At 53.8% G+C, this 23641-nt stretch overlaps 8 protein-coding genes across 8 annotated transcripts; 4 read left to right on the top strand and 4 right to left on the bottom strand.

Annotated features, from left to right (window-relative positions):
* Positions 1-400: 400 nt before the first annotated feature.
* Positions 401-922, top strand: QC764_0048130 (uncharacterized protein; the record flags this gene model as incomplete). Its single annotated transcript, XM_062940365.1, has 2 exons — positions 401-617; positions 718-922. The coding sequence occupies exons 1-2, from the start codon at positions 406-408 to the stop codon at positions 920-922; spliced, it is 417 nt and encodes a 138-aa protein (XP_062801224.1). The 5' UTR covers positions 401-405.
* A 2488-nt stretch (positions 923-3410) lies between these two features.
* On the top strand, positions 3411-6004 carry SKS1 (Serine/threonine protein kinase; the record flags this gene model as incomplete). The annotated part of the gene is made up of 2 exons (XM_062945281.1): positions 3411-4092; positions 4170-6004. The coding sequence occupies 2 exons, from the start codon at positions 3411-3413 to the stop codon at positions 4964-4966; spliced, it is 1479 nt and encodes a 492-aa protein (XP_062801223.1). The 3' UTR covers positions 4967-6004.
* A 5640-nt stretch (positions 6005-11644) lies between these two features.
* QC764_301520 (uncharacterized protein) lies at positions 11645-14662 on the bottom strand (the record flags this gene model as incomplete). Its single annotated transcript, XM_062945280.1, has 1 exon — positions 11645-14662. The coding sequence occupies one exon, from the start codon at positions 14660-14662 to the stop codon at positions 11645-11647; it is 3018 nt and encodes a 1005-aa protein (XP_062801222.1).
* Positions 14663-16492: 1830 nt separating this feature from the next.
* On the top strand, positions 16493-18356 carry QC764_0048080 (uncharacterized protein; the record flags this gene model as incomplete). Its single annotated transcript, XM_062940362.1, has 3 exons — positions 16493-17398; positions 17857-18090; positions 18189-18356. The coding sequence occupies exons 1-3, from the start codon at positions 16817-16819 to the stop codon at positions 18354-18356; spliced, it is 984 nt and encodes a 327-aa protein (XP_062801219.1). The 5' UTR covers positions 16493-16816.
* QC764_0048100 (uncharacterized protein) lies at positions 16691-17184 on the bottom strand (the record flags this gene model as incomplete). Its single annotated transcript, XM_062940364.1, has 2 exons — positions 16691-17062; positions 17167-17184. 2 exons carry the CDS (start codon positions 17182-17184, stop codon positions 16808-16810), a joined length of 273 nt encoding a protein of 90 aa, XP_062801221.1. The 3' UTR covers positions 16691-16807.
* On the bottom strand, positions 18000-18287 carry QC764_0048090 (uncharacterized protein; the record flags this gene model as incomplete). The annotated part of the gene is made up of 2 exons (XM_062940363.1): positions 18000-18081; positions 18172-18287. The coding sequence occupies 2 exons, from the start codon at positions 18285-18287 to the stop codon at positions 18000-18002; spliced, it is 198 nt and encodes a 65-aa protein (XP_062801220.1).
* A 951-nt stretch (positions 18357-19307) lies between the features above and the next one.
* Positions 19308-21955, bottom strand: QC764_301500 (uncharacterized protein; the record flags this gene model as incomplete). The annotated part of the gene is made up of 2 exons (XM_062945279.1): positions 20382-21955; positions 19308-20329 (listed from the first exon to the last, which is right to left on the bottom strand). Exons 1-2 carry the CDS (start codon positions 21643-21645, stop codon positions 19308-19310), a joined length of 2286 nt encoding a protein of 761 aa, XP_062801218.1. The 5' UTR covers positions 21646-21955.
* A 110-nt stretch (positions 21956-22065) lies between these two features.
* QC764_301490 (uncharacterized protein) lies at positions 22066-23085 on the top strand (the record flags this gene model as incomplete). The annotated part of the gene is made up of 1 exon (XM_062945278.1): positions 22066-23085. One exon carries the CDS (start codon positions 22066-22068, stop codon positions 23083-23085), a length of 1020 nt encoding a protein of 339 aa, XP_062801217.1.
* Between the last annotated feature and the right edge of the window lie 556 nt (positions 23086-23641).

Raw genomic sequence — 23641 nt, 5'->3', positions numbered from 1 at the left:
ACGCTATTGTCTTTCCTGCTTCGCGACTTGGACCATGTCTGATCGTGTGTGACTGGCTACGGGCGAGGTCCGGCAGATAGTGCATGATGCTGTGTTGCTGTGAATCATGATCGCCACTAACCTCCTTCGCAGCGTTTGAGAAGCGTCTGCGGCCTGTCCCAAGGCATGCACAATATCAGACGACCAGAGACTCTGACTGTATGGCTTCCTCCCTGGATTCCGAGGATGGATATGGTGTGGTAAATCCGGGTGCTGTGGTTCGTCTACCGAAATTCTAGAGTGAGTATCGGCATTTGATGCAGTCGTCACGGATCGTTCGAGGGCCGAGGCCATAATAACAACGGGCGACCTCTGCAACCGCCTGCGGATTGGTGGCGCTGCTGGATGTTTCTGCGGGTGCAGCCAATGATGTGGATGATGTTGCTTTTCACCGGCCGTTCAGTGACGCGCAGGCAACACTGGACCACTGGTCTGTCGGAAGGGCTTCTCGAAGCGTCCCATGGTCCAGGACCTGATTCCCGCGCACGAAAGGTTGCCATCGTGCTACCCAGCAATCTCAGCCGAGCCCAGGCAGAGACTCTGACTGGTCCGATGAGGGTTCGCGGGTGTAGACGGCGGTGAGTTTCGAACCTGACCAATATTCTTCTCTCTTCCTCTTGCTCTTGCTACTAAAACCGTCGAGCCGCTTGATGGATGATGCTGTGACCCGATGTCAAGACCCTCTCCCCGATCCACCGGGGTTGGCCTTTTGGCAGCTTTTGAGATGGCGCCTGCGACGGTGGTCTGTCCAAACGGCCCGCGGGTTGCACACGGAATGTTTGGGGGAGAAAATATGACGCTCTTGTTGAAGCGGCCACCTGCGGCCTGGGCGCCTGTTCTTCTTGTCAAAAGCCAACCAGCGGCACAACACGCTGCCAGCTGACGGCTTTCTCCAGATGCCTGTGCCACAGATCTACAACCATATTGATATTGATACATACAATATTGGACCTGCCTACCACCTACGAAGATTACCAGACAGGAAATGTACCTCGGCGCGATGAAACACCCTCGCACACTGGCCATGTTTCGTCAATGAATATCACCTGCGATCCACGTGCCTCTGCTTGAATTGTTGATGTTTGGGAAAGCCACCAATGACGGGATGTTCTGTTTCCTGCACAGGCCATTTTGAAGTTCTGGGCCAGCAGACCGGGGTTGACAGCCTCACTTGTCCCAGAGCAGCAAAGTGGTGTGCCTCTGTGGGTCAGACGAGGCGCCGTCGGACGGATTGGATGATGCTGGTGCTGGTTCTGGTGCTGATGCCTTTTTCCTTCCCTGGGACCCATCCTTCAGATCTTTTCGGATATAATGGTAGACACATAGTTTATGACGATGAATTTCAATGACCCCATCATCCAACGGCATTTGGGGCCATTTGGTGGAGCGTGATCGTCCCGCTGGGCACGACGGCGTCGAGACATCGGTGGCTTTGGCCGCCTTCTGGTGTGAGCTCATCGCTAAGCTGATGAGCCGATCCACCGTCGGGCGCCCTGCCAAGGTGCGCCCATTCACATCCATTGAACGCTGACAAGGTGATACCGCACACCACACCGATGCCAGACTGGGTGTTTGGGGTGTTTATCCATATTACGGGCGTGCTACTTACCTATCTCGCATCAAATGTACGGCAAGAGGATATCACTCTGCAGGTCTGGTGAATCCCTTCCCATTCTGATCAGAGGCGCAGGGGCCACTCTCGGCTTTGCTAGCCCTCCAAGCCCGTTGGAACATTCACAGAAGGCATCATCATCATCAACTGACGATTGTGACAAACCGCACTACGAAGCACTGAGGGGCGGTGCGGCTCGACCGGACCCGGTTGCTCAGTTCAAGAGAGACACATCGACAACTGACGAGCCACAGGAAGGGAGACCCTTGGTTTGGTGAGCTGCTGACTTTTCGCGCAAACAGTCACCACGTGCAAAGCACAAACTTCTTGACGGTTGCCGTCTTCCCCAGAGGCTAGGGATTTCGCTCGATTCGATAGATTGCCGGCCCCAGTCTGAGAGCGTCTGAGCCACAAAGATTAGTCGGCTTGCCCATCGAATTCTCCGTCATCATTTCCTGAGAAAAGACTGCCCAGGGTGAGCGACAGACCGGCGGCAGATGGCATTTTTGCCTTCCCCAGCCGCTGTCGCCCAGTGATGAGTGTCCGACAGAGAAACAGACAGATCATGGAACCACACCCCATTCCCAAGCCAAGACACACCTTCCTCTCGCTTCTTGAGGGGCGTGAGTGACACACACATCGTCTGAGTGGACAGCGGGCGACGTGGAGTGGGTGTGTGTTGTGTGTGTCAGCCCAGCCCTTGTCCTCGTAATGGCTCGTCGTCACAAATCACTCTCGCTGTGCATTAGCGGCAAAGCCTCTTGAGGATTAGGCCCCTCCATCTTGGCCACCACTAGCATGCCGAGCACGCACCAGCACTACCAGCACCCACACACCACTAGCGCCGCGCACCAAGATTAAGAATAGGTTGGCGCATTGTGCCATGGGTCTGAAGACAGGATGTGCTGGCCTGTGCCCATCCAGGGCATCGAAGGGGCCACACTCACACAAGATACGTACCGGGGGCCACCCATGTCTGGTCAATCAGAGAAAAATTCTTGGTCCACCGGGCCCAGTCTGACATGGGCTTCGCCCGCCAATCAAGCCGCGGGATCACGACGGCGAAACCACGCAATTCAAAGAGATGGCCAAGGGCAAGGGACCAGGAAGCAGGAGGAGGAAGGGGGCAGGGGAGCAGGGGGGCACAACTGGTACCGGCCTTTGACGGAGAACGGGGCGGCAGAGACCAGCGGGCGAGCCAGTCACTGCTATCTGTATCGACAAATATCATCGACAGTCCATCCAGCCCGCATCACCGATGCTTCACTCCCCCTCTTCCACCGCCCTTCTTCTCGACACTCTTTAATCTCGACGAACTCCCCTTCTTCCACCCCTTTGCCGACCACTGCTGCTCCGACTCCTCCTTTTTCTTCACCTTTCTGCCGACCTTACACACCTTTAATCACGACGGCTTGACTCGTTCACTCGGTTCAAGTTTGACCTGCCTGCACCTTTGTTACCAGCCCAGCCCGGACACGGCCACCAGACCAGCACCTGCTCACCCGAGGAGAGTCACCGAGGTCAGCCCGTGGGAGAACAAAGGAAGCCCTTATTTTAAATCTTCTGCTCTTGAGGACACAACCCATCCCTAAGCCGAGGCTTTTTTTTGGGGAATAGCTTGTTTCTTCTCTTGACTACATATTTCTACACTTGTTTCCTTTCCGCACTCTCTTAACACCTGGAAGGCCGGATTGCCCAAGGTCCAAGCAAAGGCCCACTTACAACGCAAACCAACCCAGTCACCTCACTTCCCCAGATCATGCAGCATGTTCCAATGTTCGGATATCCCACTCCGCCAGCATCACCAGCATTCGGTCAGAGGTGTGCCATTCCAAACCAGTATCTTGCCGCCCACCACCAGCAACCGCGATATGTGCCCGTTGCCCCCGAGGAGAGGTTAGGAAAGTTCATCACGCCCTCGCTCCAGCTGACGGGCATCGCGGGGACCGGCGCGTATGGCGTCGTCTACTCTGCTGTCGACATCCACACCAATGTTCGTTATGCCGTCAAGTGCCTTAGCAAGTTCAATGCCGACGGGACCCCGCTGGATCGTCGTCAAGTCGCCTTTCAGACCAGGGAGATCAAGCTTCACTACACCGCCTCAGCCCATCCCAACGTAGTGTCCATGCTCAAGATCATCGACTTTCCTGACTGCACCTACGTTATCCTCGAGTACTGCCCCGAAGGTGACCTGTTTTACAACATCACCGAGTGCGGCCGCTATGTTGGTAAGGATGAACTGGCCAAGAGGGTTTTCCTCCAGATCCTGGACGCCGTGGAGCACTGCCACAACCTGGGGATTTATCACCGGGACCTGAAGCCGGAAAACATTCTGGTATCTGACCAAGGAGAGACTGTCAAGCTGGCAGATTTTGGCCTGGCCATTGCCTCGGAGCGGTCCGATGATTACGGCTGCGGCTCAACCTTTTACATGTCGCCAGGTAGGTGTCACCCCTCTAAGCTTCCTGTCGATTCGCCCTGGGCACCCACTAACGCTTCTCTTTTCCTTCCCCTCCAGAATGCCTGGACCACTCGTCAAGGAGACCTTTTTATTATTGTGCCCCCAATGACGTCTGGAGCCTTGGCGTCGTCCTGGTGAACCTCACCTGCGGGCGCAACCCGTGGAAGCAGGCATCCTATGAAGACTCTACTTACCGTGCCTACGCGAGAAGCCAGGATTTTCTCAAGACTATCCTTCCCGTATCGGACGAGTTGAACGACATCCTTGGAAGGATTTTTACCCGGAACCCGGATCAGAGAATTACCCTCTCCGAACTGCGGGCGAGGATACTCGCCTGCTCCCGGTTCACCGAACAACCGACAGCACAGGTTCTGTCGACGCCGCCGGCCTCGCCGGGGCACACCACCGTTTACGTTGCCGATGGATCGGCTATTGAAGACGACGACGACGAATTCGACTACGATGAGCCGCTCTCCCCTGCTTCGTCAGACGGAGAGTCGACATGCTCGTCCGACGAAGGATCACTCACCTCGTCATGCTCAAGCATCGGAGACCTCGAGGAGGACGAAGACGACTTGTTCGAGGACATCCCAGAGGCCAAGACCCCGCCCATCTACGAGGCACCAGAGGAACCCAGAGTTGTGGCCTACCACCCCCAACAGGAGTATATGCATCCAGTGCATCCAGTGCAGCCCTTGCATGCCCCTGTCCAGCCGGTATGCGCGCCACCAAAGTTCCAACAGTTGCACCAGTATGTCTGGGACATGTTGAAGTTTGCTCAACCACCACAGCTCCACCACCCGGTTCCATTCCATCATCAGGTTCCCTTGTTTGCCATGCAAGGTTGCTACTAAGCCGGACTCTTTGGACTTCCCCCCCCCTGCCCGGATTGGACTTTCTTGCCTCGGATCCTCTGTTTATTCGCTTTCGTCTTTTGACCCTCGCGGCTCGATACGTCGAGCGAAGATCATGCACACAAAGCTTGATCACCTACAACGTTTATCTCATTTCTCTTGCGTCTCTCTTCTTATTCATTCTCGAATATAATATACCCGGTGGCCTTTTCGTTTTCTTCTTGCCACGGCAAGGAGCGCCCAAAGCCGACTTCAGACCCGGAACACCATAAAGGAACCAAATTTCTTCAATGTCTATATTTTCTATCAAAACCAAAATGTATTTTCTACAAGTGGGGCAGGATCGGGACGGTATTTTGTCTTTTTGGATACAAAGCGTGGAGTTGGGTTTCACATCAAACCCTGGGGGATAGGGGAAAGAAAGCGGTCGGCGGTGTTTCTCCTGCTTCTTTTTGTTTTGGGGAATAACTATCGGTATAGGGATTGCATCAATATCGGCGCACTCGGATCAATGGGGAATGGGGATACACTTTTGGGAGTTTTTCACTGCCACGTGTTCCAAGAAGGACATGGAGGAGCAGCGGATCTTTTTTTTGGGGCGGGAGGGGAGGGCTTTGTTGACGTGGTCTTTTTTTCTATCTAATACCCCGGTGGACACTTGGATCAATTTTCTCTTTGCTCTGGCTCTGCCATGTGTTGGCAGTCAGGATCAAACATCGACGTTGGAAATATGTTTACGTTTTTTTTTGAGCATCGTTTATCGGCAATAGAAAGGGATGGGAAGAGAGAGAGAGAGAGGCATGCGGTTTTTTTTTGTTTCTTGCCCGAGGCATGATGATACCAGTTTTTACGCTTTTGTTTCGCTGTGGTTGCCATTACTATTACGTTACGTTTACGTTTCTTGTGGAAAGGGGGGTTAAAATGAAGAGATGGAACCATGGCGACGAGGGGAGGGAACAAATTATTGCTAGACACGGCTTTTGGGTCAAAAGCCCAGACACGCCGGCGTGGGGTGTTGTTTCTCGCGCAGCAAACACTCTACATACGTTTTGAAAATACAATTACTTTTTGGGCTTGCTGTCCAGTGATCTGGATACAACAGCACCACCACAACAAACAAACAAACAGCAACTGGTCATTCAGGGGCAGTGGCCACACGTGACTGGTGTTCTATGCTGATGATGATGAGGATGATGATGAAGAATGACTGGACTGGTCAAAGGAAACGGCTCGCATCTATCGCTCTTTCGGTCGGTTCTGTCGAAAACAAGTACCGTACCGTTGCAGTGTGCCGTCGCCTCGCGTTGCAGTTGCCACTGTCACACACCCTGTGTCCCGAAATCTCAGTCAATCTACGCCCGTCGGACGAGGTCACAAAGGCACGGGACAGAAGGAAACAGTCTGGGTGACGCGCATCGGCCAGCCTTCCACCCAACCCGTTCATCCCATTTGCTGTGTGGTGGAAGGGAGATTGGCGATACCACCCACCATGGACCTCACCGCAACCACACCAGCACCACAATCGGGCGTAGAGGACCAGTCACATCGGGGCAAGTGAGAAGAGAGGGAAAATCTAGGGCTGCATGCATGCATGAATGATGCATGCGCGCATGGTACGGATGTACATGCTGCTGTCCAGAAATGTAGGGCGACGTGGCGTGCTGTGCTGAAGTCCAATCAGACGGTGATCTCTCCCAGGACCCAGATGCAGTTGTAAATTAACATTGTAGTGTCAGAGAAGGCGGTGGGCTTTCTCCGGCAAGCGCGCTATTTGCTACAGCCTACGCTGCAACCCAGTCAGTCGATCAGGTTGTTTATTTGTTATGATACCTGTAGTATGATGGCTGGCAGCCTCATCTCATAACTGAAGCAGGCGGTGTGGTGGAGCATGGGCCACTCAGAGCTGCTCATCGACTTACCCCTCCATCGGCCCAACCCCTCTCTCTCTCTCTCTCTCTCTCTCTCTCTCTCTCTCTCTCTCTCTCTCGTGCCCCTCCTTTTCCCAGCTTCCCTCTTTTCCAACCACCACTGGTCACCACGATGACACCCAGTGGCGCCAATATTGGCCTCGACAAATTTCCCTCTCCTGATCTTCGCCAGTGTGTGACCCGAAGAGTTTTTTCCTTCTTGTCTACAGCATACGACACGACCTACTCAGATCTTTGACCGACAGAACCGGAGGGGCAGCCCACACGTGATAGGCATTTTCCCCTTGACCAAATCGCGTCATCGGCCCTCCCCCAATCTGAATAACTGCTCATTTCTTTGTCTGTTTGCTGAGAAATTCGAGAAATTCCTGCTCGTCACTAGCAACCCCGTCCCGCCTCTGTGGATGGCGCTACCTCTCTCTTTCCCGTGTTGCTCTTCGCTTGGAACCAGTCTGGCGGAAAACAAAGGAAACAAAAACGCCGGGCCGCCTTTCCCAAGGCCTCGGTGTCGGTGAGGTGATGATGGACGGGTGGCCAAAAAAGGCGACCTACCGTGCGTAGCCTGTCTTAGCACTGACAGCAAGCGATTGACATGACACTTTGACAATACCCAAGCGGGGTTCTGACACTAGCTTCCCTTGGGCCTTCTCCTTGCTTCTCTTTTTTTGCTTATCAGCAAAGAAAACCAAGACCAGAACAAGACAGGGCCAAAGCCTGAACAAGAAACAGACCCGAATGCAACCGCTCCCAGGTGGGCCACCACAGGCCAGACAAGACAAGACAAGACAGACAGAGAGGGGGGATCAAGACGCGAGTGCTTAAGTGCTTGCATTAGCGTCCCCGCCGGAACGTGCTTGGGCTGCCACACAGCACCTCCTTCTTGCTGCATCATGGGCTTTCTTGGCCCAGACACCAATCAGCGACTGTCAACCATCAAGCAGCAAACGATTGCAGATGCATGAAGGCACAACCACCTGGCGCCGCCCTTTTCGATTGGGCTTCGGAAACATGGCGGTGAAGATGGGGAGTCGACCAGCGAGAGAGCCCACGCAGCGGCTTGTCGGCAATGCATCCTATTCTGATATTGGGATGGCATGTGGGTTGGGTGATATGGCTCTGGGTCTTTGAAAGTCCAGTCCGCCTTCCCATGCTGCACGAGACAAAGAAAGGAGAAATCTGAACCGTCAAGGCGCAGGCTTGCAGGTCTGGTGCAGACGGAAGACGTGGTGTTACCTGCGCTACTGGTGCGCTATCACCAGTCCGATTCCGATTTCCAGTTGTTGACGATCCAATGTGTGTGAAAGTCATGCATGAATGGGGATATCAAGACGTTCTTCATGGAGCTTGTGAAGCTTTTCGAAACATTGAGTGTGAACAGCGCCACAAGCGCACACATTGATACTATGCCGTGTTCGGTTCTGTCTGCGGTAAGCTCCACGCCGCCGACAGACCTATGTACGAACCTACATATATTGCGGAGAGAGAGTCTGGGGGCTGACAACAACACCAAGGTGAGTGGCGCGGAGAGTAAGCCCGGTCCGGTCCGTCTCAACAAGTGTGAGCCTGTCAGTCCGTACTCTGTGTAGGAGCGGACACAGTCATCATCATCATGTGTGCTGCCGGAATTAATATCCGAACAATGATGACCGCAGAGATCTTGACCAAGATCACCAAGGAGGGGCTGGACAAGATGTGATGAACCAGCCGGCCGGCATACCTCCAGCCCAGGTTGTTGAATCTTGCATAAGTATACTACTGCCTAGGCAAAAGCTAGGGGAAAGGAGATTCATTCTGGAAGTCTAAATCACACCGCTCTGGTAAAGAGAGTTGGGACGACTCCGACCTCCCTCTTGGCTGGTAAGCGGGTGCCTGAGTCAACCAACCTACGAGGATTGCAGATTGCTGCCTCTCAGACCTCATGCACAGCAGCTCCAACAACCGGAGTATAGCCGTCGACAAAACATGCAGAGCATGGGGTAAAATAGGCAAGCCACAGACAAGCTCATGATGGATCTCGTTTCCTGCTTTTCGCCTACTTGGCGTACATACTTTCTCCCACCAGACCATGCCTTGGTGTGGCAGTGCAACTCTTCAGTTTTCTTGCCTTTTGACTCTTTTTCTCCGCATACTCCCTACCTACCACATCAACAGCAAATTTGGTTTGGTTCCTCAAACTAAAGGTGGTGTGTGTGGCCGGCTATTACGGCCATTTTCCCTATTATCTCTCCACCATAGCTGTTGGCTATTTCCAGATTCTGGGCAGGCAGAGACAGAGACAGACAGACAGAGAGAGAGAGAGAGAGAATATCGGTTGCCGCACAGCATGATGCAGCATGCAATATCAACAACCCACTTGCTTGTGGAGATGTGTGCCCAGTTACTAGAAAAACCGGTAGGAGACACTGCCGGCATGCCCGGCTTGTTCCCCTCTATCTCGACGGTATTCATCAAACACACCCCATATGTCCGGTTCCCAAAAAAAAAAACTTGATTTGAAGAAAGCGGTTGATGGCGTGGTTTTCTTCTATCTGCCTTGGACCTACACTATGGTGGTATGGGAAAAGGTCCAGATGCTTTCGATCTGTGGTCTGGTCCTTGCCTACAACCCACACCACCATCCATCCATGATGCATGATTGTGGATTTGAGGAAAACCGGGCAGGCTTTTGTTGCGCAGTAGAGACGGCGGTGCTGCGTGCGGCCAGTTGCTCATGTGAGTTGAGAAGACAGGGAGAGGGGCTGCCGTACCTAGGCAGATGTGGCACAGCTTTTCCACGGGAGGGAAAAAGACGCTGCTGATTGATCAGATGTGGGTTGGTGGTGTAGGTCCATGAACAAGAGAGTTAGGTCCGTCCAGGATGCGACACGAACCGTTGCTGTGAGGGTCAGGTGCTCGTGAGGGAGACGGCGAAAGGGACCTACCGGACCTAGTGCCGGTTCTGGGGAGAAGAGCGCGGCCCCTCTGCATGATTCCAAGGTTGTATACATGTCTCTCAGACTCGGTCAAAGGGGGGAAGTGGTAAAAGGGGCTGGCTGCATCCGGAAATGGAAGCAAAGTAAACACCAGACGTCCTCCATCCATCACACACACGCCCCCCCCCGTTTGGACCTACGAGTGGGGACCTACAGGAAAACAAAATCGAGTGCCAATGGGTCTAAGGGGCTTCAGTTGGTCGTCCGCCTCAGTAAACGAAGCGAGGAGGAGATGCTCCCGAGTTTTCTGACCGTTAGGTCCAGTCGTTTTAGGTCCGCGTGAAACGTGGCGCGGACCTAGGGAGCTGTCTGTCTTGTGAACCCCAAAACAAAAAAATAAAGGGACCTAATGGACCTCATGGACTTGTATATGCAATCGCGTTGGACCTAGCTTTTCCGGAGCTTGGGGAGTGGCTTCAATTAGACTAGAAGATTTAGTCTTGGGGGGGGGGGTGGCAAGAGGGCTCTCGGATAAGAGGGGGAAGAAAAAAACAGGTCCGGGAAAGGCCCAACGGTCCGATAAATGATTATTCTAGGTACAAAAAGGTCCAGGATAGGTCCAAAGACCGCTGGAAAAAGAGACACCAAGGTCCAGCTAGGTCCATCGTAGGTCCAACGTAGGTCGAACGTAGGTCGAGAATTGTGAATAGGTCCCAGTCGTGAGAAGCATAAAGCCTGCATCCGAAGTCCTCGCGAGTCCTCTGTGCCTGAGACGATACGAGCCCTACGCGTAGAAGCATACCAACAAAGATTCAGCAACGGCCTGCGGGGAATCCCGATAAACGGACGAGTCAATCTTCCCCCTCAACCCATTTTAAGCCACGGCTGGCTGATGGTAATGTCATGTGGGAGTTCGTCGCTCAGTAGCTTGAGCCCTTGACAGAAGTATTGAGTTTCACGCTGTCGACCCATTCTAACGGCGTGGAGTGACGATCTTAGACCACGGCATCTGTGGGGAGGGGACGTGTCAGAAGTATATACCTGTCAGCCTTGGACTTAGCCGTTGAGAGGATCCCCGGAGGAAATTGCCACGACAGGATCTCAAGCGATTAGGGGGAAATGACGTCGGGAGCTTGATGGCAGGAGGTTTAGAGGCGATGGGCGTAATGCGGAGAGAAGTTTCTAGTCGTTACTGGGAGGTTGTTATTGTTGCGACAGGAGATTGTAGTATTCCTATGTGAAAATATGAAGATTAGGTTCTCATATGAGTAAGTAAGACGGCGACAAGGGTTGAGATGAAAGGATTTGACATGTGTTTCCACTTGATCAGTGCTGTCTCATGGCGGGCGAGCTACTGTAACTATCCAATGCTGACGCTGTTGAACCGGGCATGGAAGTAAACCATGCGTGATGAGACGGAAGAGATCAGGTGGTTCACGTGGAATGTATCATGATCTAAAAGGTATATCACTGATGGCAAGCAAAGCCCTGTATCAATGGTATGGAGCTATAAGCTCAACTAGCACCTTGAGAGCACAGTCACGAACATATGGTACCTGGACTAGAAAGACAAGATCAAAAGAGAAAAAAGGAGTCAATCAAGCCTAAAAAGAACAGAGAAGACCAGACGCGAAAAAGATTACGCGCGTGTGTCAAGGAAAAATAGGGATACACCTCGAGCTTGACTAGAACAAAGTAAAAGAAAATAAATAAAAAGACTTCAAAAAGGGGATTTTAGCACCACCCACAAACCCGACCCATCGCTGAATCAAGCCCCCTTTTTGTCTCGCCGCCCTCTTCTCTGGATATCATATAACTCTCCCAACCCCGATACCACTCTAAGGAGACGGAGTCAAAACAACGCTACCCTGTCCCAAGACTGGCCACCCGGGCACCACCGTTCCCGGAATCGTCTGCAGAATCGTCACCAAATTCACCATGATCAACCAAACAGGCACCGGGATTGTCCCGCTGCCGTATGTGCCGTATGCCTTTTCGAGGATGTTGAGTGCAGCAAGAAGTTCTGTCGCGTTGCTCAGACCAGGAGCCTGCCTCTTGTCCGAAGGCTTGAGTGGACCACCCGGAATGGTAGGCTGAGGGACGATGGGCGCGCCGGGGACGTATGGCTCAGGAACCAAAGGACCACCGGGGATTGTGGGCTGGGGAACGACAGGCGACCCGGGGACGTTTGGCTCGGGAACCAAAGGTCCGCCGGGGACAGTGGGCTGGGGAACAATGGGACCACCAGGGACGGGATTGCCAGGGACGATGACGGTCCAGCCCGGAACTGACTGGCCGCAGAGTTGAAGCGCGGTGACAATGACTTGTTGAATGAGGAGGATGGTGGTGGGAGCCTTGGTGACGTCCTCACCGTAGGCAATCTGGAGAGCCGCAAGGGCAGCGCGGAGGCCAAGAATGTCAATCACCTTGCATGTCCGGCCACCAATGGTGATGCTGTCGGCTTGGCGCTTCGGCAGAGGGGTGAAAACGTGAAGGGAGCGGTCGACCTTCACGCCATACAGCTCGAGGATGTCAGCAATGGTAGAGAGAGTGATCCAGTTGGCGAAGGAGGGCTGGCCGGCAGCAGTAGCGAGCTGTGCCGTGGTGAGAAGCTCCTTGTAGGCCTCCTCGAGACCGGCAAGGTCGAACTCGGCAGAGAGCACCGGGGTGTTGCGCTTTGGAACCGTCAAGATAGGGCCATAACTGGGACCCTCGCCGGGCTCAACGCCGCATCCCCTGAGGAAGTTGATAAGCGCCCGGACGACAACCATCTCTTCGGCAGTGAGTTGGTCCTTGAGCAGCATCTGTTGGAGGGCATCCTGGGCACCCTTGATGTTGGGGCAAAGCTTCTCATAAGCGCCAACGGCATTGACATCAACCACAGGCGAGCGCTTGCCGGGAGTGAAAGAAGTCTCTGACCCAGGCGGCGCGGAAATGTTGGTGATGCCGGCAAGGTGCTTAAGAGCAGCCTTGTAAGCAGCAATCAGCTGGTAATCCTCCTTGGTCTTGTTCTTCTTGTTCTGCAGGACCACCAAGTCCTTCTCAATTTGAACAATGAACTTCTTGGGGTTGGTAGCAGCATCAGGCGGGAGCTTGAAGATCACGTCGCGCTTGCCCGGGGTGAAGCTCGTTCCAGTCCCAGGGGGGGCCGAGATGTTGGTGATCCCGGCCAAGTACTGGAGGGCAGCCTTGTAGGCAGCAATAAGCTCGAGGTCCGCCTTGGACTTGTTCTTCTTGTTCTGAAGAAGCACAAGGTCCTTCTCGATCTGCACAATGAACTTCTTGGGGTTCGTGGCAGCATCAGGGGGAAGCTTGAACACGGCATCACGCTTGCCAGGGGTAAAAGTGGAGCCTGACCCGGGGGGCGCCGAGATGTTGGTGATGCCGGCCAAGTAAAGAAGTGCGGCCTTGTAGTCGGCGATGAGTTCGTAGTCGGCCTTGGACTTGTTCGGCTTGTTCTGCAAGGCGATCAACTCTGTCTCAAGCTGTTGAATGACGCGCTTGGGGTTGGTGGTAGCATCGGGGGGAAGCTTGAAGACATCACGTTTGCCGGGAGTGAAGGTGCTCCCAGATCCAGGGGGGGCCGAGATATTGGTGATGCCGGCCAGATAGAGGAGAGCTGCCTTGTAATCAGCGATGAGCTGGAGATCCTCCTTGGTCTTGTGCCTCTTGTTCTGCAAGGCGATCAGCTCCTTCTCCAGCTGTTCGATCACCCTCTTGGGGTTGGTCGTGGCGTCAGGGGGGAGCTTGAAGGTATCACGCTTCCCGGGAGTGAAGGTGCTGCCAGACCCGGGGGGAGCTGAAATGTGAGTAATGCCGGCTAGGTAGAGAAGCGCATCCTTGATAGCCTGGATTTTAGCGATGTCATCCTTGGTCTTGCGCCTCTTGTTCTGCAGCACGATCAGCTCCCTCTGCAGCGTCTCGATGACCTTCTTGGTGTTGGTGATGTAGTCGGGGGGCAGGAGCTGGAAGACGTCCTCGCTGCGCTTTCCTGGGGTAAAAGAAGTACCGGTACCAGGGGGTGCTGAGATGTTGGTGATGCCAGCCAAGTAGAGCAGAGCCTCCTTGAGATCCTTGATCAACTCGATGTCCTGCTTGGTCTTGTACTTTTTATTCTGCAAGGCGACGAGGCGGGCCTCCAGTCGCACAATCACCTGCTTGGTGTTGGTCGCATAGTCAGGCGGGAGGGTAAGCTTGGGTGGCTTAGGGGCCTCGGCTTCCCGCTTCTCTCTGGGCGGGAAACTCGGGGCAGGCCAGTTGGGAGGCAGGATGAGCCCGCCACCGCCGCCGCTGATGGGCGGAAGCATGCATGGAGGCTGCTGGTCAAGCGGCACAGACGGCAGGCAGACGGGCATGCCACCCCCGGGAAGGCCTGGGTTGCCAGGGTTCAAAGAGCCCGGAGGGCCTCCGATGATGAGTGTCTGGCGGACTTCGACGCCTCTCTTGTTCTTGGGCACGGTGAGGATTGGTCCCAACAAGCACGGCGGCTGACCTTTGAGGGGGATTGTCACCAAGCAAGGCTTGAGAGGGCCTTGTCCTGGGATGAACTGGGATCCGCCATCGCCAATCCAAATCTGACGTTTATCGACCGACTCGGCGTCTCTCTTGTCCTTGGGAGGGAGGTAGAATCCGGGTGGAAGGGTAACATCACCAGGGATAGGTGGGAGGAGGCATGGAGCCTGAGGGGCGCCGGAGCCGTTCTCGAGACAGGGTGCAACGGGTTGATCGGGGCCGGGCCAGAACACGCCTCCACCATCTCCGATCCAGATTTGCCGGGTCTCCACAGTCGGGGCCGATGGAGCAGCCTGAACGGCGCCCAGGCCGAGAAGGGACAGGGCGAAGACAGATCCGGCCATGATGTGGCGGCGGGAGCTGGTTTTGAGGGGGAGATATCGTTGTCGACTCCTGAGGGTTCACGATTGACGTCGTGTATCTCAAGAGCCCGGATCAGGTGGCGGTTCCCATGTGTTGATATACACAATCCTCGCCTTCTCCCGTCCCCTGCCCGTCACCCGTTTCGCCATGGCATATCCAGTGTCGCCATCTTCACCACAACCCCCGGTGAGAGTATTAATAGAAGCCTGCAATGATATCGACGCACCGGCCCCGCTCCCAGAACAACGCGAGGAACGCCCGAAGCTGTGATGTGGTTGATGCTGTGGAGGTGAGTTTGGTGGCGACAATCTGTGAGCAATATGGAATAGATGAAGCAACGAGGGTGAGAGCTAAATGGCGATATGGTTCGGCTTATTTATCCGGGGCCGTCAACAGGCGTCGTTTGGCCATGGGCCTGTCTCGGTCAGGTGCCCAGACACGACGATAAGTGAACAACCCCAGAGTAAGGTTGCACTGTGAATAATTGTGCCTATATCCATAGCGTAGTCAAGCCAGTTTGGGTCATCGGCGGTCCAAGGCCGCAATAAACCGAGTTGACTCTGAACACAAAGTTGCGGGAGGAGCCTTGCTATTTTTGGACCGACGCCGTCGTGATTTCCAAGTCCTCTCCTCCCCCAACATCCAGAGAGAACGCTGGCTCTCACTCCCTAGCCCGCACGCTCGATGGCGGTAGTTGTCCACTAGACAGGAGACTCGACTCAAAGCTGTTACATCGGATAGCCAAGACCAAAGGGCTGGCCGGGAAAACGGGCATGAGAATGTGAAATGCTGCGGTTCTTAAGCCGCACTGCATCGGCTCTTATGAAAGAGATGGAGTGCATTTGCACTTTCACTTTGGCGCATGTTGGCGATGCGATCTTTGAAGCCATCACCACAACCGACTGGTAGTCTGAAGTTGACACTTGTCGTCGTTGGTCATCACATGGGAGGGTTCCACAGGGAACTTTTTGGCATGTCCAAGAATAGAAATAGAGTTGACCGTGGTTCTCGTTGATCCGGGTATCTGGAGACAGTGGCGTGTAATAAGAACAGCTGGTAGCAACGCCCGAGCTTCTCTGCCAGAGGTAATCTGTTTCCAGGAAACGAAGACGACACTGCTCTGGGGCGAGACCCTACTCATCAGTGTATGGTTCCATTTGTGTGCCCACATTCACTATCGGGGTCTGCAGGTAATATGCCAGGGACATGACACCGTTGCGTTGAGTTTTTGGGAAGAGCTGGTGGTTGGTGTGCACCTGTGGGAGTTGAGGGTGAGAAATGCCGTGATATTTGCTTTTGGTCAGGATGGAGGATCGGTCTCCGTTGGGGCTAGAGCTTTTCATTGTGATGCCGTGCAATTGATCGGCATCGAACATCCGTTTGCTGCTGGAAGCGATTCGAGGAAAGGACAGGTAAGCGAACAGCGAACCGCGGAATGAAAGCGAACGGAAATGGTAGCACTGTGAACGGTGACTTTTGTTAAAGGGATAATCTGCTGGTAGCTGGTAAATATTGGACCTTTGGCTGGGTAAGGGAGTTGGGCCGCGTCATTGTGAATTTCTGAGAGGTTGAGTTGGGGAGCCTGGAGTGTCGAGGCCATCGATGGTGTTGAGTACCTACCCTACGTACCTATGGAGTATGGCACACCCTGTTAGTGCTCTGCGGTGCATGGGCAGGCAGCTACTAACAGCGGGGTCAATTACGGTAGAGACCACTGAAGCTGGCAACTGCTCCCACATGCAAACGGCTCCTCCCAGTTTGCGGCGGCCTCGGCATTTATTGTGGATCTCGCTCAACCTCTGCCAGGTGGACAGCCTTCAAACGACTCGAAATCCCAACAAAACCACGCCTAGACAGCACATCAAACCATGCCATCTTAAAGCATTGTTGGCAGAGAATGGATTCTTGGTCTATCTGGTCGTCGTCATCACCCCGCAGAACAGTGATATGTATGTTCATGAACAGAGACATAAAATCAAGTAAAGATCGGATGGTAACCCAGAAGCCAGTCTCGCAACAAATGCAAAATATCGTTACATGCCCCTTTTCTTGCCTCTGAGCACCTCCAGAGTAACACTTGTCACACCAAAGTGGGTAGGTAGTCAGCCAGCCGACCAGCCATCCCTTCAACCGCCATGCCCGGCCCCGCCAAACAAAATCCCGGCACCACCGGTCCAGGCTCCGGCTCCGGCTCCGGCCTCCGCAAACGCCGCCCCTCCCTCACCGAAACCATCGTCCAAACCGCCACCGACATCGAGCACAGGCTCGAACTCCTCCTCTTCGACCAACTTGAGCCATGGCGCCGCGACAACCCCTCCATCCTCCGCGGCTACCGCCCAACCTCGTACTCCTTCCGCGCCTCCTTCAGGTCGTTGTTCTACCTCCACAACGAATCAGTCAACATCTGGTCTCACCTCCTCGGCGCCTTCTTTTCCGTCATTCTGTCCACATACCTGTATCGGTTGATTCACCCCCGCTTTGACACCGCCTCCTCGGCCGACATCTTGGTGTTTTCCTGCTTTTTCGCGGGCGCCTTCTTGTGCCTGGGGATGAGCGCGACGTACCATGCGATTAGCAACCACTCGGACAAGGTGGCCAAGTGGGGGAACAAGCTCGACTACACCGGCATCGTTTTCTTGATAGTGGGGAGTTACGTGCCGGCGCTGTGGTATGGGTTTTGGTGCGAGCCTGGGAAGCTGACGGTGTATCTGGGAGCGGTAAGTTTTTCTTCGTTTTTTCTTGAGGGTCTTTTGTTTCGTAGGACGTGTGCGGGGGGACATAAGGTAGATAGAGGGGAAAGTGCTGTTTTGAGGAATTGGGCTGGGATTGTGCAAAGATGGAAGGGGAAATGTGTGCGCTTGGTGGTCAGGTTATGGGGGAAATCTGTATAAGGAGGGGAACAGTGTCGCTTTCACTTGAGCCTTTGGAAGTCATCTCGCTAGAGACCTGGGGCTTCTCACTCGAGTTGTTGTGATAGGGTTCTCGCTTGAGGTTTTGGTGGCGTTGTTCGCAAGATAGCCAGGGGAAAGGCGCGGTGCCGTTGAAAATAGGGGTCACTGTGAAAAAGTAAGGAAGGGATGGGGAACACTTGTTGGACGAAAAAGGGGCACGGTTGGATAGGGGGGAAGGTGTTTGGTGTTTTGACGTTGAAGAGAAGCTGACTGAACCGATACAGATCTGCCTCTTAGGCTCTGGCTGCATCATGGTATCGTGGTTCGACCACTTCCGCACTCCCGCTTGGAGGCCTTACCGTGCCCTCATGTTCGTGTCTTTGGGTCTCTCAGGGGTATTGCCTATTATCCATGCGTTAATCACTCTCTACACATACGACGAGCTTAACAAAAGAATGGGTCTTAACTGGGTCATCTTCCAAGGGGCGTTGTATATTTTTGGGGCGTTCCTGTATGCGGTCAGTATTCTCTTGTTTGCGGGTGCACTCCCTGTGTTACCAAGATCGGTGCGGACAGGGAAAGAGAGGTTGAAGACTGACGAAAAGACATGGGATAGGCTCGTTTCCCAGAGCGTCGCTTCCCAGGAAAGTTTGACATCTTTGGAAGTTCTCATCAGCTTTTCCACATCTTTGTCTTGCTTGCCGCGGCCTCGCATTTATACGGAATGACAAAGGCTTTTGACTTTCACCATTCTACCGGTGTCGGAGCATTGTGTGCTTCATGATCTCGGCTCAACTCAGGACGCAAGCATGAGAGGAGAAGAAGACATCGCCAAAAATAGAACTATTTTTGGAAAAAGGAAATTTGAGGGTATTGATGGAAGCATGTTACTGGATACCACTTCATCACGACGAACGAACCACAAGACAAAAGGACGCGTACATACACCAGACACATACAGAGAGTATGCATATTGAACATATCTAATTTGCATAGCAAAGTACTAAACAGCTCATCATCCAACCGAAGGAGACCAGGGGCAGCACTGATAATGCAACTAATTTCCCATTTCACCTTCCGAAGGGTGGCATTTGGGTATTTCCTCCGAGAGAGAGAGAGAGAGAGACAGCCCGCTCTTACCCGGGAAGCCGTCTAACCGTTTGGCCGTTTGACAATTGTTCCGTGGCCTGGTGGTGGTGTGGTGTTTTCTCGGGCATCTCGAGTGTCGAGAGCATAAACTTCAAACTGCCCGAGTTCGAGGTTACATTGGGAGACAAAGGTGCATGTGGAGGGTAGCACTACACTGACAAACCGTTGCTACTGGTGCTTGCTTGTTGCAATGCAGCAAGCACGTAGCTCGCCAGAGTATCATTCATGAGGTCAAAAAAAGGCACACCCACTGTAGACTTGAGCTCGACTGGAACCGGCCAGATCTTCATTGGCAATCCACGGCCTTTCAAGAACGGTTCCGGAAGGTTGCTCTCGATAGCATGGGATTTTGCGGGGCTTGCGAGTCCGGTACCTGAACAGCGAACCATCTGGGCCAACCCACCCCGGTCGCCGGCTCCGACCCCGTAGCCCGTCTGCGACTGCCCCTGAACGCCGACTGCGACACGGCCATTCTCGATTTCCACAACTCTCGATCCCGTCGATCCGACCTCAATTCAGGGGCTCTTCATGAGCCGAATGCAGGGTCCATGCTGAGAGTTCGCCGAGTCTCTGGCTCTTGAGCTCTTTACGCTCTGAAGTCTTCCACGCCCAGGTCCATGACTTTGATGATGCCGGAAGCCATGGCGCAGGCAGCCCAGCAACTGAAGTTAGTATTCGGGTTCCACGCAACGGCCGTGACTCTGGTCAGTGGCTCGTGGATTACGACCCTGGACGCGAGCTTTTCCTGCAGCTCCCCTTCAAGGTCGTGCTCCTCTTCAGGCTGTTCAGGTTCGAGACCAGCATTCTTCTTGGGCCTACCCTTCTTCTTCCCGCTGGCCGTGTACTTGCTCTTTTTCTCCCTCTCCAACCTCTTCTTACGGTCCATTTCTTTTCTCTTTTCTGTTCGCGGGTCATCGTTGACCTCGGGCAAGTATCCCTGGAGTATCCGAACTGCACCGCGGATGGAATTGCCCTGGCTGCTCCGAGTAGCGACGACTGGTCTGTATTCATGCTCAAAGATCTTGAGTTTCCTCAGTGGTTCCCCTTTCTGCTTAAACAACTTCTGCAGTGCGTTGCAAGCGAAGACCGACCCATCTGCGCAGCCGACAAGAATAAAAGGATGCGTCGTGCCAACCGAGACACAGGTTAGCGTGTTGGGACCGGTGCAGATGCTGCGGGCCTGGGCGAAGAAGCGATGATGGAGAAACGCAATGGTGGTGTTGGGAGTGGACGAGGGGTACAGCGCCATGAAGCCTTGCATCGACTCGTTCCAACAGAGCAGATTGGGCTGGAAGCTAATCGCCGGAACCGGGAAGTAGGTGAACTCGGAGCTGGGGTGTGACATGTCGGTCAAAGTCGCGCAGCCGCCCACGGGGACGGAGGCGACCAGATATGGATTCGACGGATAGGCCGAGCAGATGTCGATAACGTAGGTCGTGTGAGCACCGTGGCGCTGCAGCAGCGTCTTGGGATAGACTGACCACAGCGTGATTGATCCATCACTGTGACCAAGCGCGAGGCGGTTCGTGTTAGCCCAGGTTAGGCAGGTAACCTCAACGTTGTAGTCATTGTCCTGTCCAAACGTGACCATCGGTGCCTCCATACAAGCTGTAACGGGTTAGCACTCGTCTTGGGCCGAACTATTTGGGGCAACACGAACCGTAATCGGGTACTTGATCTTCATGGATCGCCTTACAATCTATGACGCGGACTCTTCCATCGCTGCACAGCACAGCAAGAATGCCGTTGGTTGAAGGCGACGCGGACTCGTCCATGGGAACTGGACAAAATTGCATACGCTTGGGCCGGCCCCACGAAAAGCACTTTGCCCCCAGAAGACGGGAAGGTCGTTTGGCAGGCGTTGCCATCCCTTCCTTGCTGCTGTCTTCTTCAGCAGCGAATTCCCAAAACTGGACAGATCCTTGGATCTCCGAAGTAGCATTATGGTTGCCGGAATTCTCTTCGACGACGAGGGACGAATCTTGGTCCGAGAAAGGGATGGTAGCTACCGCAAGGACCTGTCTGTTGTTCCTGAGGAAGAAAGGTGCCCAAGCTATGGCCAGAGGAATGCCCCCAACATCAATCATCCACCCTCTCGATCGAGCTTCTTCACCATCTGTGACGATATCATCCTCTGTAAATGGCGAACCGTTTTCTGCTATCTCCAAGCTTCCGCGCCGAGGCAGAATAAACTCTCGCTGGCGATCCCATGGCCCCAGCAGCGTCACCAGCTCTCCATTTGCGTTTGGTACCAGACTTTCCCCCTGGTGGGCGGCAACGTGATGGCAGACCTGGAGCTCCTCAACGGGACAATGAAGGTGGTACCCCTCATACCACTTTGATGCTGCTAATGTCTGGTTCTTCTCAAAGCCTTGCGGAACCCAAGGGCTCGGCATGATGCCTCTGACTTCTGAAGCGCCGGCTTTGGGAGGCAGAACGGGGAAGGCGCTCCATTTGGTTTCCAAAGCCCAAATAACTCTGATGCGAGGGATCTCAGGACCGTACATGGAATCTCTGAGGGCCGAATAGCGAGCATAGCGTCTAAGCGGACCGGCATACACGCGGGTCACGATACGCGTTTCCAAAGGGTAGTGGGGGATGTCGTGGAAGCCTTTGCGAGACTGTATCATGCCGGCACCGGCATTCCGCTTCCCTTTTTGTTGATACTTTGAAGCTGTGGTCGTTTTTGGATTTCCATCCTCGTCTACCTCATCGCCATCGCTACTGGGGTCATCGTCTGCGCCATGGCCGTCTGCGTCAAAGTCAGGTACACCGTTGGATCCGGAGCCAAGGTCGTCGTCGATATCCCTGTCGTTATCCGGGACCTGAATCGGCTCCTCGTCGTCATCGAGCACAATGCTGCTTGCCTCATTGTAGTTTTTCCTCACACCCCTCGCGCTTCGTCGAGCTGGTCGAGGCGCCATGTGGGGCAGATGTGCTGCACGAAGAGATGAGGCTCGAAAGTCACAGACTCAGGATATCATCGGCCAACCGATAAATGCAATGTCACATGGAGTAGAAAGCTGAAAGTCTATAGTGATGATTGCAAATGACAGATGCTGATAAGTAACCCAGACGTTGTTGTTGGATTGGCCGCGGTTTATTCTTGTAAAATTACTTGAAAGCTCCAATCTGAAAGCTCTGAGTCGAGAGTTGGAAAGCAAAGGTGGGGGTAAAGTGGGAATGGTGGGGGTCGAATCGCGCAAGGGTTAGGGTTCTGATAATAACATCTTCCTTCGTGCCGCCGGCTACACATACGCACGCAAAGCTTTTCAGTCATGGCCTCGAAAACCGGGATGACGACATACAGACACCCAACATGAGATTAAGTTTGCGCTCTGCTCATGTCTGTGTGCTGGACAGGGCCTCAGCTTTCCAGGTTTCCGGTCCCCAGACGGCGTCGTCATCCGAGACATTCGTTGTCTTCACTTTTCTTTTCCATCCCTTGCTCATCCAACTCCCGAGATAAACTCATCGGCCAGGTGCAGCAACTGACAACGCCCCCTATGGAGACGCTCAACGAGCGTCAGTTCGACCGGCTCGAACACGACTTCATCACGGCCCTTCATATCCTCCACTACCACCGTGTTCTCGATGCGTACGGCCACCTCTCTGTTCGAAATCCCCTAATGAGAGATACCTTCATAATGTCCCGCAGCATGGCCCCTGCCTTGGTCTCCAGCGCTGATGATCTGATAACCCTGACCATCGACGGGGCCAAGCCGACAGACACGTCAAACCAAAACCAGCTGTTTAGCGAAAGGTTCATTCACTCGGAAATTTACAGGCAGTACCCGAGTGTCAACGCCATTGTGCACAGTCATTGTCAGGCTGTGTTGCCATTCACCATCAATCGAGTACGACTACGGCCGTGTATCCACCTCGCTGGTTTCCTCCGTCCTGAAGGATGCCCTGTATTTGACACCAGGAATCATGAGGGGATGAGGCTGGGGCCGGCTCACTCCGAAAATCCACCAGATGATGGGAGTGGGAGCAGCGGCTTGCTGGTCAAAGACGAGTTTCTGGGCCGGAAATTGGCCTACAAGTTTATCGACACGAAAACAACCGTGGTGCTCATGAGAGGGCACGGCTTTACTACTGTGGCCTCCAACCTACAAAATGTCGTCTTCCAGGCGATATATACGGCCCAAAATGCCGCGGTGCAAAAGGAGGCCATCATCATGCAAAATGCCGCCATGGCCGTGGTAGGCACCTTTCCGACCGGTGCAGATCCAGGTATTCATTTCTTGAGCAAAGCAGAAGCCACGGCGGCATCGGAAATGTGCGAGGACACCGTCAGGAGACCTTGGGCTCTTTGGCAAAGAGAAGTGGAGGTCTCTCCGCTATATCAGAATAGTGCATAAATAGGAGAGGTCCCTTATGCCATCATCGACATGTGAAAAAGGAAAGTCCACCACACCGACAAGTGTGACGGGATGCAAGATACTCGATTCGGCTGACCTGGGATGTCAGGTGGTTTTTCAGTTGGCAAGGTGCACAGGATGCCCGGTTATCATGAAACAATTAAACATCGCATCCCGAGTTCCAATTTGCTGACCTTTCTCTACCACGAGAGCTCTGAGACATTAGCAGCAATTTTTCTCTGTTTAGATGTGTTCTCGGTCGTGACCACTCTGCGCCTTCTATGAAGATTGTGCGCACACAGCTTGTGTTTGTTGGTTGCTTGGGTGGGTAGTTGGGACGGAACAACGTTTCGAGTTGCTCTCTTGACCTTATTCACTCCGAATGTTCGCTTTACATCCATATTCACCTTAGATATTCACTCCAAAATTTTGCTTCAGACCCACCTCACCGGCGGCGCCAGGGTGCCCTCTACCGGTACATAAACTGGCAACTCTGTTGTCTTACTGGCCTCCGAGTTACACACCCTCATCGTCAGCAGCTACCCCGGCTGTCTTC

This window comes from Podospora pseudoanserina, chromosome 3 (assembly GCF_035222485.1).
Source record: "Podospora pseudoanserina strain CBS 124.78 chromosome 3, whole genome shotgun sequence".
NCBI lineage: Eukaryota > Fungi > Ascomycota > Sordariomycetes > Sordariales > Podosporaceae > Podospora > Podospora pseudoanserina.
The sequence above is the reverse complement of the archived record's forward strand: the minus strand, read 5'-3'. Positions and strand labels throughout refer to the sequence as shown.